The sequence below is a fragment of the Centroberyx gerrardi genome, chromosome 9 (assembly GCF_048128805.1).
Source record: "Centroberyx gerrardi isolate f3 chromosome 9, fCenGer3.hap1.cur.20231027, whole genome shotgun sequence".
Lineage (NCBI taxonomy): Eukaryota > Metazoa > Chordata > Actinopteri > Beryciformes > Berycidae > Centroberyx > Centroberyx gerrardi.
In genome coordinates this window covers 6,897,554-6,911,639 of record NC_136005.1, presented here as the reverse complement: position 1 = coordinate 6,911,639, position 14,086 = coordinate 6,897,554, and the positions used below count along the sequence as shown (strand labels likewise).

Here is a 14,086-nt window from a genome sequence, read left to right as displayed (position 1 = left end):
GAAAAGGATTCGATCCACCCAAAGCTATTAAAAACAAAGTATTTACCCCAGGTGATAACACTGATATTATGCCCTATATTGCTGAAAATGTCATGTTTCAGTTTCTAGCCACAACGTGACTTTTACTCAGCAGTAAGACTCTGACCTCAATTTTGAAACTCTCAAGGTGAATCCCCACTCAGATTAAAGAGCACTAATGGAAAACATGGCCTACTTGTTTTCCAGCACAATTCTATATATGAACATATGAACTATGATGACACTTTTATATCACTTTCTTTTGTTTTTATTGGTAATTTTGTGAGGTTCACATAACAAACCACATTTTTTCTTCTTTAAAAAATAACAAATATTTGTATACTTATAATTAATGCATCTTACTTTGTACATCTTAATACATAAAGGTGTTTTTTTCTTTTGCACAGCAAAGATATGACATTTATGTTTATGACAACATACCAAGAGACGATATTATGTACATGGCAATCAACATAATACTCGACTGAATTCGACAACAGTGCAAAATAAAATAAATGAACAGGCTAATACAAAAGCGCCCTGAAAGGAAAGTTAAGGATGTCTACTTAGACCCACTGAACCAGTTAGGAAACGTGCTTTCAAAACGGAATGTGTTTTTTTCATTTTTTGGATAATTGCGGACACTTTTAGAGAGAAAATTGCATTTCCACGAGAGAAACAGGTTGGGTAAACAAGCTTTAGGCTAAAACAAATCCTCTTAAATAAAATAGATGGAATTAGTGCCGTGCGTCCTAGGGCGCACTGGGATTTCGTGGGTTCAACCAGTCATCTCTAAGATGAGCATGCACTTGTTTTTGTTCCTTTTTTTGTGTATTCACGTTTCTCAAAATATCATTCAGTAATTGTGTGTGTCCTTGTGCTGGTTATTGTCCCAGAACCTTTGAGGGTCTTTTCTGTATCCTTTCAAGTCGGCGTGGAGGCACAATAGATAGGCAAACACTCTCCAACACAAGATAAACGACAGAGGAAATGTTTCTTGTGGAAACCTCATGGCTGCACAAAAAAATGCATCAGTGGCGCCTAAATGCCCAAATCATTCAGGCAATTTCCTGCATCTTTCCCTCCTCGAATCCATTCGTGACCGGAATGGGCTCCTGGTTGCTCTCTATGGAGGATTCACTACCCGTGCTCTCTCCGGAGAGCAGTCTGGTGACTCTGAGGTCAGCTTTCAGTGTCTGCACGTCGTTTCCTATGCTCATCTCTCCGAGGTCATTAATAATCTGAGTCAACTCCTGTTTACCGTTGGCAACACAATCATCGTCCGTGTCCAGAATGTCCTCACACTCAAAGTGCATCGCCTTCTCCTCTTCCTCCTCCCCGACCGAGTCCTCCGTGATGGAGCCCAGTTTGGGTGCGCTCCGGCTGCGCTCCACCGGGGGTTTGTAGTAACACTGTCCGTTCAGGAGCTTCCTGAGGGGGACCAGCGGGATGGTCTGCTCCCCTATGAGCTGCTGCTGCTGGTGCCGGGCATCATCCCTCCGCTTTAGTCTTTTGAATTCGGCCAGAGCCGTCGCCGAGGTCTGGTACAGCAACAGCGCCATGGCCTTCGCCTTCTCCGGCTTGGACACCAGCACTGCGTGGCACCGCAGCATCACCGCCTTGTGCTTCATTTCGTGCCTGTATATCCAAGCGAAAATTTTGGGTAGCCTCGGGTCTGCGACGCAGTAAGTTATCCGGTGCAGTAAGTACAAGTGTCCCGGTCTCCTCGCCTTGTCGTCCACATGCACCATGCGGATGCCCTGCGAGCTGATGGTCAGCTTCATCTTGGTGCCGTTCTTGCCCATTTCGCTCTTGCCCCAGATCTTGCTCACCGCCACGTCCGTGCAGCCGTCCCCTTTGGACTGGATGGTGGTGGCGTTCCCCAGGTACAGCACCGTGTACGTGGGGTCCTCGCTGGTGATCTTCACCTTTTTCCTCTTGGACTTGAACATGCTTCCGACCCTGTTGAGCGCGCTCTCCGGGCAGGACTTGGCGAAGGAGGTGAGCGCCGAGTAGTTGAGGCTCACCGCATAGCCCTTCTGCTTGGACTGCTTGTCTTCCTCAATCAGGTCGAACTTATTCTTCTTCCAAGGCAGCATTATATGGCTGTTTCCTGTCAACAGCAATAAAATCTACGAAGAGATAAAAAACCTAGAAACTTTTTTATTGCACCTAAAGCCTATCAGTGTTTTCTTGTCCTGTCAGGTCATTTATGAGCTATTCCATGATCATAAACGGCTAAGACACTCTGCACTTTATCTGTCCATCCTCTAAAGTGTTCTTGTCCATTGTAACGCCTTCCCATCCCATAACATTGCAGTGCAGATTGTAGTCTACTGGAAGTGGGACTGTCTACACGGTTTATATACTGGGAGAAACCATTCCAGTGTCTGTAGGGGGGTGAGGTGAAAGCGGCGGGCTGAACCAAAGGAGAATACAGCTGTATTTAGGACTGTTGGCTGAGTTCACTGATACAGACCACAGAGATCTGCTACCTGGTTCCTTATGGCTGCAGAATAACTGTCTGTTATATATTTAGATAAACACCTGACATTACAGAGTAATAACTCAAAGATGATACATATAGGCTATAGTCATTATAGCAAATTTTCAAAGCTATAACTATAAACGGTAATATACTATGGGAATATTATTGATATATTATAGTGATCCCATAGGTGATATAAAAAAAAAACCCAAAACAAAACAAAACATCAAGTATAAGGGAACTCACTATTGAGAACCATAGACACACTCCAAGTCCATGTAGGAATATTATATTAATAATAGCACAGGGGATTAAAAAGTACCATGAAGTATGAGATCACATTACAAGTCCCTATGTTAATATTACAGGAACATTACAGTGATGCCGCAGAATAAAAAATCAAAAAAATCCATGAAGTACATGATAAAGTTACTATAAAATCACCATAGAATATCATAGACACACTCTGAGTCACTATAGCAATATTATAGGAATAATATAGTAAGATCATAGGAGATAAAAAAAATATCACAAAATATAATAAGGTCACTATAAAATCACCACCAAAATACCACAGTCAAACTATAAATCCCTATAGGAACATTCTAGAAATATTATTGTGCTTTGTCACCAGGGTTTAAACATAATTAACTTTATGTTGCCACATCTCCACCTTCAAATATCCTATATCAATGTTGAAGTGTTAAAACTTTACATTTTGTTTACATTGTTTAAATTTTACCTAACCATAAATTAGATTTAAAAGAGGTCAATTTCCCTTTAATTTGTATTTGCCAAAGATTGAACTCGAAGTTTGAAGTGCTTACACATTTGAAATAACTATAGGCTACAAGTGTTTTGAACTGGTTTGGTCTTACCAGAAATATGAGAATACAGTAGCCTAGTCTACAAGTCAGTTCATCATATTTGTTTGTCTTGACTCAAGGTAGAATGTGGTAATTCAAAAAATTGTTCTATGCTGCCATCTATTGGTTCGTGATTTCTCTCTCTCTCTCTCTCTCTCTCTCTCTCTCTCTCTCTCTCTCTCTCTCTCTCTCTGCGTGTGTGTGTGTGTGTGTGTGTAACGACGGGCTTAACTTTTTACTGTACGCAATATGAACTTTTGATTTACAGTGAATTATGAAAATATGCATCAGACAAAAATGCATGAATAAATGAATGCTGACTAAAATATTATGGAACATTACTATTTTTTAAGTTAATTATACTAGACTTACTTGTACTGTAGAATATTTTTGTCTACATCTAGTCACTGAGAAACAAACAAAAAGAAGCATATTTTTTTTACATGTAACAGGACAATGTTCATAATTAAATACAATTACATATAATAATCGACATCAATTATATCATATATTACGCCATATTCTTATTAGTAGTAGTAGCAGCAGCAGCAGCAGCAGCAGCAGTAGCATATAAAAGTATTTATTTTAGTTGTATTTGTAGCTGAAATAATAATAGTAGATGTAGGCTAGTAGTAGAAAATGTAAAAATGCAATACTACGATATGTCCGCTGCGCATGCGGAACTCTTCTTTGGACTGTCCTATTTTCTTCAGGGCATATTTGATAGCTGGACAATCGTGTGGAATGTACCATAACACGTTAGTATAAAGCGTTTATAATAAAGGGGACGTCATGTCAAGGTTTGAAAAGTTGCATTATTGAGTTATAATATATCCAATGCAACGTTTGTTTTTTCATTAAATGCCTCTGCCACTAATTGCCGAGTAATCTGTAATTGTCTAGATAAATCACTTGAGTGGTGTGTTCCATGTCACTTCCGCTTCTTACGACAACAACTCCTTCTCCCACATGGGAGACAACAGCTAGTAACAGAAGTTGTTTTTCACTGTTCAGTTTTATCATCATCATTTCAGCGTTATTTGTGTGAAGTGACAACAAGGAGAAGTCAGTATGGGCAAGAAGAAGGCCGGTGGAGGAAGCGCAGGACTCGGCAGAGCTTTGATAAAGGAGAGACTGCAGGCAGGCCGAGGAAACAAGAGGGGCGACACCTGGGTATGACTACAGTTATTTCAAAAACTGTTAAATAGCCACATCATAGTAGATAGCTGTTCATAAACTAACTTATGCTGTCAAGTCCAAAACCAACGATGACACCGTTTGAACTGTCAACTCGTAAATTTAAGAGAAGAACACTTGTCTTTAGCAACGATACGCTCCGTTCCATTCGCCAAACTCCGTTCAAAAATCTGTAATTTTAACGCCGCCTTGCTTATCGGCAAATATGTACACATCGTAGAACATAACGTAATACCTTTTACTGATCAATATGCGTCTGGGGTAGATTCGGCATATAGATAATCCATCGGGCAGCACTTCGTTGCAATAAAATCTCAACTTTTGGAATTGGTTCAAAGTAGAAGTAAAGGCTGCTTGTGGATTGAATGTGTGCCGAATTGAAGAGTGGATCTCAACCTTTTGTAAAAGAACTTACCTTATGTTCTACTGTGTATATACATCTGCCGATAAGCAAGGAAACTTTAAACCGCCAGCTTTTTTAATAGAGTTTGGTTTGATGTTCTCTCCATGTAAGAGAACCACACATATTGAGGCTAAGTTCTCATGACAGTTCAAAGTACTGTGTGTATTGGAGACACTTTTTCTGTAGTAGCCACTGTAACCACCTCAGCCTGATGTGTGCCACTACTCCACGGTTTGTTCTTGGTAACCAGTGTATGTAGTTAGTTGACATTTATTTTGGTTTCACATTTCCAGCTCCACACCAGTGAACTGAATGATGGCTACGACTGGGGACGGCTGAACCTGCAGTCAGTGACGGAGCAGAGTTCAATGGATGACTTTCTGGCCACTGCTGAATTGGCGGGGACAGAGTTTGTTGCCGGTAGGTGATACCTCAGTTAACTATTATTTAGGCGTTGTGTTGTACAGTGTACACCCACCCAATCTCTTTGTTGGGCCAAAGAATGTCAGTCACTTCCACTTTCATTACTACTGACAAACATGTATGATGGGATAAAGGTGTAGCCCCAATACATGTTCTCTGATTCACTCTTTGTATGGGGGGAAACATGGCGTTAAGCTCCATGCCAAAATCTGTCAATTTAATGTTAACTGTTAAAACAAATTCACACTGGTTGCTACAGCCCCCTAGTATGTGTTTTGGTGGAAGAAGACAGGAACAACAGACAAACCGGTTATGAAAGTTGACGTTTTATTGAAATAAGTGCTGCTTGGTGGATCATAATGTGTAGTGAATTTACCAGTGAATGTGTCTCGTGACGAGCAAGATATCATTTTGGTACTTTACCGAATTTTGGTATGTAGTCTGACTTTGGCGTGATGTTCTCTCATACATGTGTCTTTTCTTGGGCATAGAATATACTTATTCAACAACTTTCTAATTACATTTCCCCTTTTATCATGAACAACTGGGACTGGTGGGCTCACAGGATGCCTTCTTCCTCAGCAGTATAAAGCATCCTCTTGTGCTATGTTTAATATATTTTTTACATATTTACATTTAGATGCTTTTATATTTGTATTTATGCATCTGGCTGCAATGCAAATTTCACCTCAAGGACAATAAAGTTGAACTGAACTGAATTGAATTGAATCCTCAGTTACCACCACACCACTGCTTAGATCTTGACTGTAATCAGGTCTTAAACACATAGGAGGGTGAGAGGAACTTCACATTCTGGAGACGGCTCTAGAGAGTCCTCAACTACTTATGTCTTAAATGTCAGTGTGTTATGTATTCTGTTATCTACCGCTTTCTCTGACTGTGTACTCGATTGTCTCCTTAGAAAAACTCAACATTAAGTTTGTACCAGCGGAAGCCAGAGCCGGCTTACTAACAGCTGAGGAGAAAACCAGGCTGAAGAAGCTGCACGAAGACAACAAGCACTTCCTCAGAATCCCACGACGGTGAGCTGCACCGATCCAGCTGATTTAGTTACACCGCTGTATATTTTGTGTTTAAATGTCCTGATGTTACAGAATATCTCTCCTTATTTTAAGGCCTCACTGGGATGAAAGCACCAGTCCAGAATCTCTTCAGCAGGCAGAGAGAGACAGCTTCCTGGAGTGGAGACGAGAGCTCGCACAGTGCGTAAAATTCTGTGTTCCCCGTCACATTTCCTGTTACATGGACTGTGTTCTTATGCTTCTTGTGTGCTGTCTGAAAAGTTCTATACAAAAATATGAACATCATGCATAAATGGCAATTATCTGCACAGTGTGGATGTGTCTAGCTGAAACTACACACTCTATAATTAATCAATAATGTAAATCATTAGAGGGACGGGCTTTATAGGAATTTTAGAACAGCTAGAAACAACACAAAGTGGAGGTAATAAAAAAATAATGCAAATGTTTCATAAATCTTTTATTTTTAATCAATACAATAATAATAATAAGTAAATGTTACAGTTACTAAGCAATGTAATTGTAGTACCAGTGGTTTAGTTTATTTGCACATTAATACGACATCAAATAGTAAAAGGGCAATTGAGGGTGAGGTAAAAGAAAACACAACAGAAAGGCTTAGGGCAAAATGTTACTTAAAACATAAAATGACAAAATGCTGAAATGAAAGAAACAATGAGACCAAACACAAAAGTAATACTTCTGACGACTCAAATCAAGATACAAAGACAGAATTGAAAAATGTAAATTATAAACTAAACCAATCAAATAAACAAAAAAGATTACAAAAATGTGTGAGTTAATGTATGCATAAATATGAGTGGTGATCTTCAGTTGGCATGTTATGCAGTCACAAGTATATTGGGTATTTTACAAAGGCTGTCCATTCTGTAATATGTGACTTATCAATATCAGTAATCTAATCAACACTGATCATCACTGTTCTCCTAAAGGTTGGAAGAGGAGCAGAAGTTAATTCTCACCCCGTTTGAGAGGAACTTGGACTTCTGGAGACAGCTGTGGAGAGTGATCGAGAGGAGGTAGAAACCAAAGCTCTGTCTCTCTCTGTCGATTCAGTCCTCACTTTGATGGTAAACATGTTCTCCTCATGTGACACTCAAGGCTAAAATGTTTTGATGTTTTTCTCCAGTGATGTTGTGGTTCAGATCGTCGATGCCAGAAACCCTTTGTTGTTCCGTTGCCCTGATCTGGTGAGTACATTTCTTTGACTAGCGGTGGGGCTGGTTCATTGGGGAAAGAGGTGGGTGTACTGCGAGCATACCTGCCCATATATTTTAATGACAATTAGGCATTGCATTAGGATACATGGGTATATTCTAAATGCTAGTGGTGTAGGCATTTTTGTTGTGGAACCATTTGTCTCTTTTTAATGTCAGTTGTATCATTATTTATCACCTTGATTTGTTTTTCCTCTTTTGAGGGTGAGATGTTTTTATAAGTCCCTGGAGGATTTCTGTATCACCTGCACTTATTTTTTCTCATTTTCCCCACTGCTTTTTTTTTTTTTTAATCATTTTTGCAAATAACATAAAATAACTAGCACATACAAAAGGTTGGTATAGTCTGTATTCCTGTGTATACTCAACTACGCCACTGCCCATGACCAGCGAAAATGAACCTACCGTTTTTGACCACACCTTTCCTGTTGTGTGGTAGGAGGCGTATGTAAAGGAGGTGTCGCAGGACAAGGTGAACATGCTGCTGGTGAACAAGGCCGACCTGCTGACCAGGGAGCAGAGGCGAGCCTGGGCCAGACACTTCCAGAGAGAGGGGCTGAGGGCGGTTTTCTGGTCCGCCCTGGCTGAGAGCGACAGGCTGGATGCAGAGGAGAAGGTGAGGAGGAGGAGCTGTAACCAGTTTGCTTTTACAGATTTCAGCTTGATTGAACCTTTGTCAGCTCTTGAATCAGCCTTCAGCACCCTGACAAAGGCTCATTCGAGCTGAAACGCGTCACTCAGTTTTCACCTTTCAGATTGTCCATGTGAAATATAGGCCTTTAACTTTTGCTGTCACAACAGAGTGCCTCAGACCCTCTTTGGTTTTTAAAGAGTCACTAAACCCAAATCTGTGGTGAAGCCTGACACCTGATGGTGAAAAGCAGGGCACTGAACTGGCCATCTGCTATTGGCTGGTCTTTGGTGGTGACCTCACCTGGCACCAAACACCAGCAGTAGCAGATTGCCAGTTCAGTACCCTACTTTGGTTACTCATTAATACGTTCTTGTAGTATCCTTTCCGAAGAGCACCTGATTGCTTCCTGCCATGTACATTTCTGTAGTAGCACTCCCAAATCGTTGGTCTTTACTTATCAAGTCATGTCGAGTAAAGTTTATTTATATAGCCCTTTATCACAAGCATGTCTCAAAGGGCTTTACATACCATGTCATATATCATACTACATCACTATATACCATACTAGATCATATACATATACATACACATAGTACATGGTGAACATATACTTCATGGTGAAGTTTATGTTGTCAGTTGATCCATCTACTGATACATCAATGCTGCTGTTAGAAATTTTATGAAAACTGTTGTCAGGCTACACATCCTCCACACTATATAACTGCATAAAGCCTGCTAAAACTAGATAGTCATATAACAGGCATACAAGCTTCTCATCAGCTCCTGATGGTTTGGCGAGATGCTTGCGAACATTTGGTTGTTCCTGGTGCTCTTTGGCATCCTCAGATTGGCTGTCTGTGAAGCTTGTATCAAAGTGTCTGACTTCTCTGCCCACAGGGTGTGGAAAGAGTGGATCCAGAGGATGGAGAGAGCGACCCAGAAGATGAAGGGCAGCCAGACGATGAAGACATGAGCCAAACAGAGGCAGACGGAGTGGAGGAGGAGGAGGAAGGGAGTGGTATAGAGGAAGAGCAGCAGGAAAAGGTAACTGTTGAGGAAGAGGACTGGCACACCTGCTCAGAAGATGAGGACGGGGAAGAGGAAGAGACTGCTGGTCCTTTTCACAACTCCAGCCGTCTGCTGCACAAGGACGAGCTGCTGGCCATGTTTACATCTGCGCACAGTGGGCCCAAGTGTAAAGAGGGACAGCTGACTGTAGGGCTGGTGGGTAAAAACTTAACACTTGCTGCTAATATGAATAGATTCCCGTCACCAAATGTTTAGAGAGTGATTACAAAATGATTAGATGGACATGCCACAATTAGAAGAAAGATTGTAATATTATTGCCACTTTATCCCTGATCTTTTCCCCCTTTTAAGTGTAATTTAAACACCTTACCACCATACAGAAACTAGCCATTTTCTGCTTCTACTGCTTTGTCATGGAGGAAGAGGTGATAACATATTTTTACTATTTCTCCTTTTTGTGGCATGTAACTCGTCAACATTCGTAACCACTTTCCAAACATTCTGTGACAAGTCTCTATTGAATGCAATGCAGGACATTAATATAACAATAAATACCCAAGATGGTGCTGTTTACTGTGGTTACTGGTGTGAAAGTGATATAGCAGACAACATTCCCAAACTACACATAATCACAGAATTATTATGGCCATTGTACATTGGCTATCAATGAATATGTACTATCTGAAAAGTTTTCTACTACAAACTAGTAGAGACACAGAAGGACTTTAAAAAATGGAGCAGTGAAGCAAGAAAAATCACGAACTAATTCCCTGGTTACCACAAGAGTCGGCATAGCAACCAGTAAGACACGGCTGGTCGTGCTTATTGGAATTATCATGGTTAGAACATGTCCTTGACCAATCAGATTGCTTGGCTGAAACTACCCATTGTATAACACTTGTTATTGTTGTAGAAATGTCCAGCTCTGAGTATGTAACAGCATAGCTCAAACCTATTTTCTGTTTGATAAGTTATGATGCATGTATTCAACAGGTCGGGTATCCTAACGTGGGAAAGAGTTCCACCATCAACACCATTTTTAGGAACAAGAAGGTTTCCGTCTCAGCCACTCCGGGACACACCAAGCACTTTCAGGTACAGAGCCGCTCTCTAAACCGCTCCACATGAACTCAAGGCATACATTACATCAGCAGGTAGCCCAAGGTGCGCTTGTTTCTGCATCTAACTGTGTGTGTGTGTGTATTGCAGACTCTGTACGTGGAGCCAGGCCTGTGTCTCTGTGACTGCCCTGGTCTGGTCATGCCCTCCTTCGTGTCGACCAAAGCTGAGATGATCTGCTGTGGGATCCTGCCCATCGACCAGATGAGGGACCACGTTCCTGCCGTCTCCCTCATATCCTCCTCTGTGCCACTCTGCACCACAACACTCACAGCTCAGCATATTATAAACACATAAACACGCTACATGTAGGATTTTCACATCAGTAAATCATTACCATATTAATTTTGACACAATTTGAAAATTACGATTAACAAATGAGACCATCGGCAAGAAGACTGGCATCCCTACCGGCCTCTACATTGCATTTTACATTGGGTTCAATTTGGTGGGAGGGCGCTGTTGTTCCAGAGCAAACAGAGCTAAAGCTTTCAGAGTTTCACACAATGGCAGATGGTGGAACGAGTGAAAGACCGATGGAAAAATCACTTCCAACATGTTTATCCTCTTCAGTAAAGCCAAAGAGAAAACCTTTGACCGAAGAAGCAAAAATTCTCTTTGCTACAGGAAGCAACAGGATTTATGGGAAATGTGGTCTTAATTTTGAGGAAAACTAGCACGAACAAAACCACTGAGGTGAGATAGAGGCTACCAATCATCTTGACCATGGTCCCATTTGTTTACAGTAATTATACCAAAGTATCACAATTAATTTGACAATGATATTTAAAATGCTGTTGGTAGAACTCTTGATTTGTGGATCATGAAGCTCACAGCTCTATCAGGTTCAGGCATTACTTTGATGGTTACGGGGGTTAAGCCCTTAACAGAACTGTCACGTGTGTCAGTCTGTCCCTCGCCACGTGTTAGAGGGCACCTACGGCATCAACATCATCCGGCCACGAGAGGACGAAGACCCCGACAGATCCCCCTCCTCCGAGGAGCTGCTGATGGCTTATGGCTGTGAGTCCAAAACTATCAGACACATAGTTATAAATATAGAGAATTAAATAACAATATGCCTATTTGTCAGCATGCAACTCAAGATGGAGATGAACTGTGATGGTGATCCAGTGAGCAATTTAGGCTGCTAATTCAGTATCATCTTTTATATCACTTCTTAACATGCATTTTATAGACTTGCTTTTATGTAATTGTGTTTGATTTTTTGTTTTGTTTTTTTCTTTTAACCTACTTTCTCTTGAATGGATTTCCTATTTTTATCTCCTCCTTATTTTGCTATTGTTGTTTTTATGCATCTGTAAATCACTTTGTAAACTCTGTAAAGTGCTATATAAAGTTTATTATTCTGGTTTCCTCTTTTTCAGACATGAGAGGCTTCATGACGTCGCACGGCCAGCCTGACCAGTCCAGATCAGCCCGCTACATCCTGAAAGATTACGTCAACGTAAGTCCCAGACCCGGGTCAAGTGTGAAAAATTCCAGTTGCAAATGCTTTCTATTGTTTATTTTTGCCTATTTAGGTTGGGTGGGGTTGGCTTCGTGGGAACATACAGTCAGTACCAGAATGTTTAGACAATCACTTGAGAGTATTTGAAAGTCAATTTACTAGACTTCTCTGTGTTTGAAACCCCAAGCAGGATAAATAAATGGTAAGAAATATTTGCAACTACTGGTTGACCCAGTTCACCCCCATCATTATACAATATATCTACTTATACTGCATGTAATGATAGAGTGGAGGCCACTGGCCATAAAGCTGTATATTGGAGTAGCTGTTTTGTAAAAGCATCTTACGTTACGTAATCATTGAGAATGTATGTGTAACTTTTTGATTTGGCAAATTGTTGCATGCCATCTATATGTTGCCCCAAAAAGGGTCCATAGAAAATCCTCTCCCTAACACATTGTCAATGTTGGTTCCTTATAGGGCAAGCTCCTGTACTGCCACCCTCCTCCTCATATTCATGCAGCAGACTTCCAGCCGCAGCACAAGAAGTTCCAGACAGAAGACCCAGACAACAGTGACCCCAAGACAACCAACAAACAACATAAGGTCAAGAGAATTGAAAACCCGGTCGACAAGAACTTCTTCCATCAGGTACAATACTTCTTCTACCATCTTCTTACTAGATAGGAAAATGTTATAATGGTCATCCACTGTCAGCAAATCAAACAATACATATAGGCATGGCTGCAGAAGAGAGGCCATTTGTTATCTAACTGAATGTTTGACATTGGATGGGATCTCTGTTTTTAGGAGAACGTGCGGGCGCTCACCAAGGGAGTCCAGTCTGTGATGGGCTACCGGCCGGGCAGCGGCCCAGTCGGCCCGGCTGGCCCAGGCAAAGCTGGCTCAGAGCTGCCGGTGAACAAACCCTGGAAGAAACACGGCAACAGGAACAAGAAGGAGAAAGTACGCCGGCTCACCAAGCACCTGGACGCCTGACGATCTGAGGACTTTCAAATCACTGATCATTTCGACTGGAATGGAAAAACCCTAAAGGACTGTTCACATGCAATTCCAAAGGAATTAATGCTGACCTGCATCTGTAGATAGATGCAGGGCCCTAATCGTGTGAGTGTGGAAAGGTTGGGCTGTCTTGATATTAACAAATGAAGTACATTGTTCATAATGTATTGCTCTTCTTTGAAGGTCATGATGGTGCAGTGCATTCCATCAACTGGATCATCAGTTGAACAGCAGATCTCACTACAGTGACCCATGAATTTTATGAGGAGAAAATAAAATATAAATTTGCTCAGAATTTTTAAGTCGTTTTCAGATCTTCATTAAACAGATGATTTACTGTATATGGGATACTGCCTTCATCCATATGCAGTTATGACTCATGTAACTAAATTGGATGTTAGAATAAAATATATGTACCACATGTTAATGTGTCACTTCTTTCCTGTATTTCCACAGTGATTGTTTTTGTTAAAGCTGCACAATGTAATTTATGGGAAGAAAAATGACCTGTATCATTCGCAAATGAGTAGAATTTTCAAATGACAAATTCAAATAAATTTTGAAGCAAAGAGAGCTTATATTTTGTAAACCAGCAGCAAATCCACTTTACTTTCTACCCTCATATAGTTTTAGAGGATTAGAGCCACGTGAAAAATTTGAGTTCTGAGATTAATCGTAGAATTCTGAGAATAAAGTCAGAATTCTGACATTCTGAGAATAAAGTCAGAATTCAATTCAATTCAAAAAAATTCAAAATAACTTTATTTATCTGTTAGGAACTTCATTTGTGTAAAAGCGTCCGATAAATTCTCAGATTAACTCAGAATTGTGACTTCATTCTCTTTCTGACTTTATTCACTTTAAATTTTGAGACTCAAATAATGTTTTTTTCACCTGTGGTTCTAATCCTCTTCACCGGTTGAACGCAGGTGACCCCTCCCTAAAATATGCAATCCCTTTCACCGTCTCCTCCGTGCCTCAGGCGGACAGTGTGCACCTGTGCTCGGCTGCGCATTTGAATATGTGGTTCATGGATTGGTTTTACTATTATCCACACGGAATTTAGACTTATTTACAAGATGGAGGGGCATACATTGATCCCGGATGGACAGAGCAGAGGAAGCACCAACATTT

The 14,086-nt window shown here is 40.8% G+C and overlaps 2 protein-coding genes across 2 annotated transcripts; one reads left to right on the top strand and one right to left on the bottom strand.

The window, feature by feature from the left end:
• Positions 1–279: 279 nt before the first annotated feature.
• On the bottom strand, positions 280–2,335 carry fam43a (family with sequence similarity 43 member A). Its single transcript, XM_071908524.2, has one exon. The coding sequence runs from the start codon at positions 2,115–2,117 to the stop codon at positions 1,077–1,079; it is 1,041 nt and encodes a 346-aa protein (XP_071764625.2). The 5' UTR covers positions 2,118–2,335; the 3' UTR covers positions 280–1,076.
• A 1,991-nt stretch (positions 2,336–4,326) lies between these two features.
• On the top strand, positions 4,327–13,490 carry lsg1 (large 60S subunit nuclear export GTPase 1). The gene is made up of 14 exons (XM_071908539.2): positions 4,327–4,545; positions 5,266–5,392; positions 6,318–6,438; positions 6,532–6,618; positions 7,392–7,478; positions 7,589–7,649; positions 8,116–8,292; positions 9,208–9,534; positions 10,333–10,434; positions 10,549–10,683; positions 11,349–11,481; positions 11,847–11,926; positions 12,410–12,580; positions 12,740–13,490. Exons 1-14 carry the CDS (start codon positions 4,444–4,446, stop codon positions 12,926–12,928), a joined length of 1,899 nt encoding a protein of 632 aa, XP_071764640.2. The 5' UTR covers positions 4,327–4,443; the 3' UTR covers positions 12,929–13,490.
• Positions 13,491–14,086: the final 596 nt, after the last annotated feature.

Bases quoted from the DNA above. Each gene is read 5' to 3' on its own strand.
- fam43a (XM_071908524.2), bottom strand. From the start codon at position 2,117: ATGCTGCCTTGGAAGAAGAATAAGTTCGACCTGATTGAGGAAGACAAG.
- lsg1 (XM_071908539.2), top strand. From the start codon at position 4,444: ATGGGCAAGAAGAAGGCCGGTGGAGGAAGCGCAGGACTCGGCAGAGCT. The intron at 5,393-6,317 runs GTAGGTGATACC...TTGTCTCCTTAG, and splicing joins GGGGACAGAGTTTGTTGCCG to AAAAACTCAACATTAAGTTT. The intron at 12,581-12,739 runs GTACAATACTTC...CTCTGTTTTTAG, and splicing joins ACAAGAACTTCTTCCATCAG to GAGAACGTGCGGGCGCTCAC.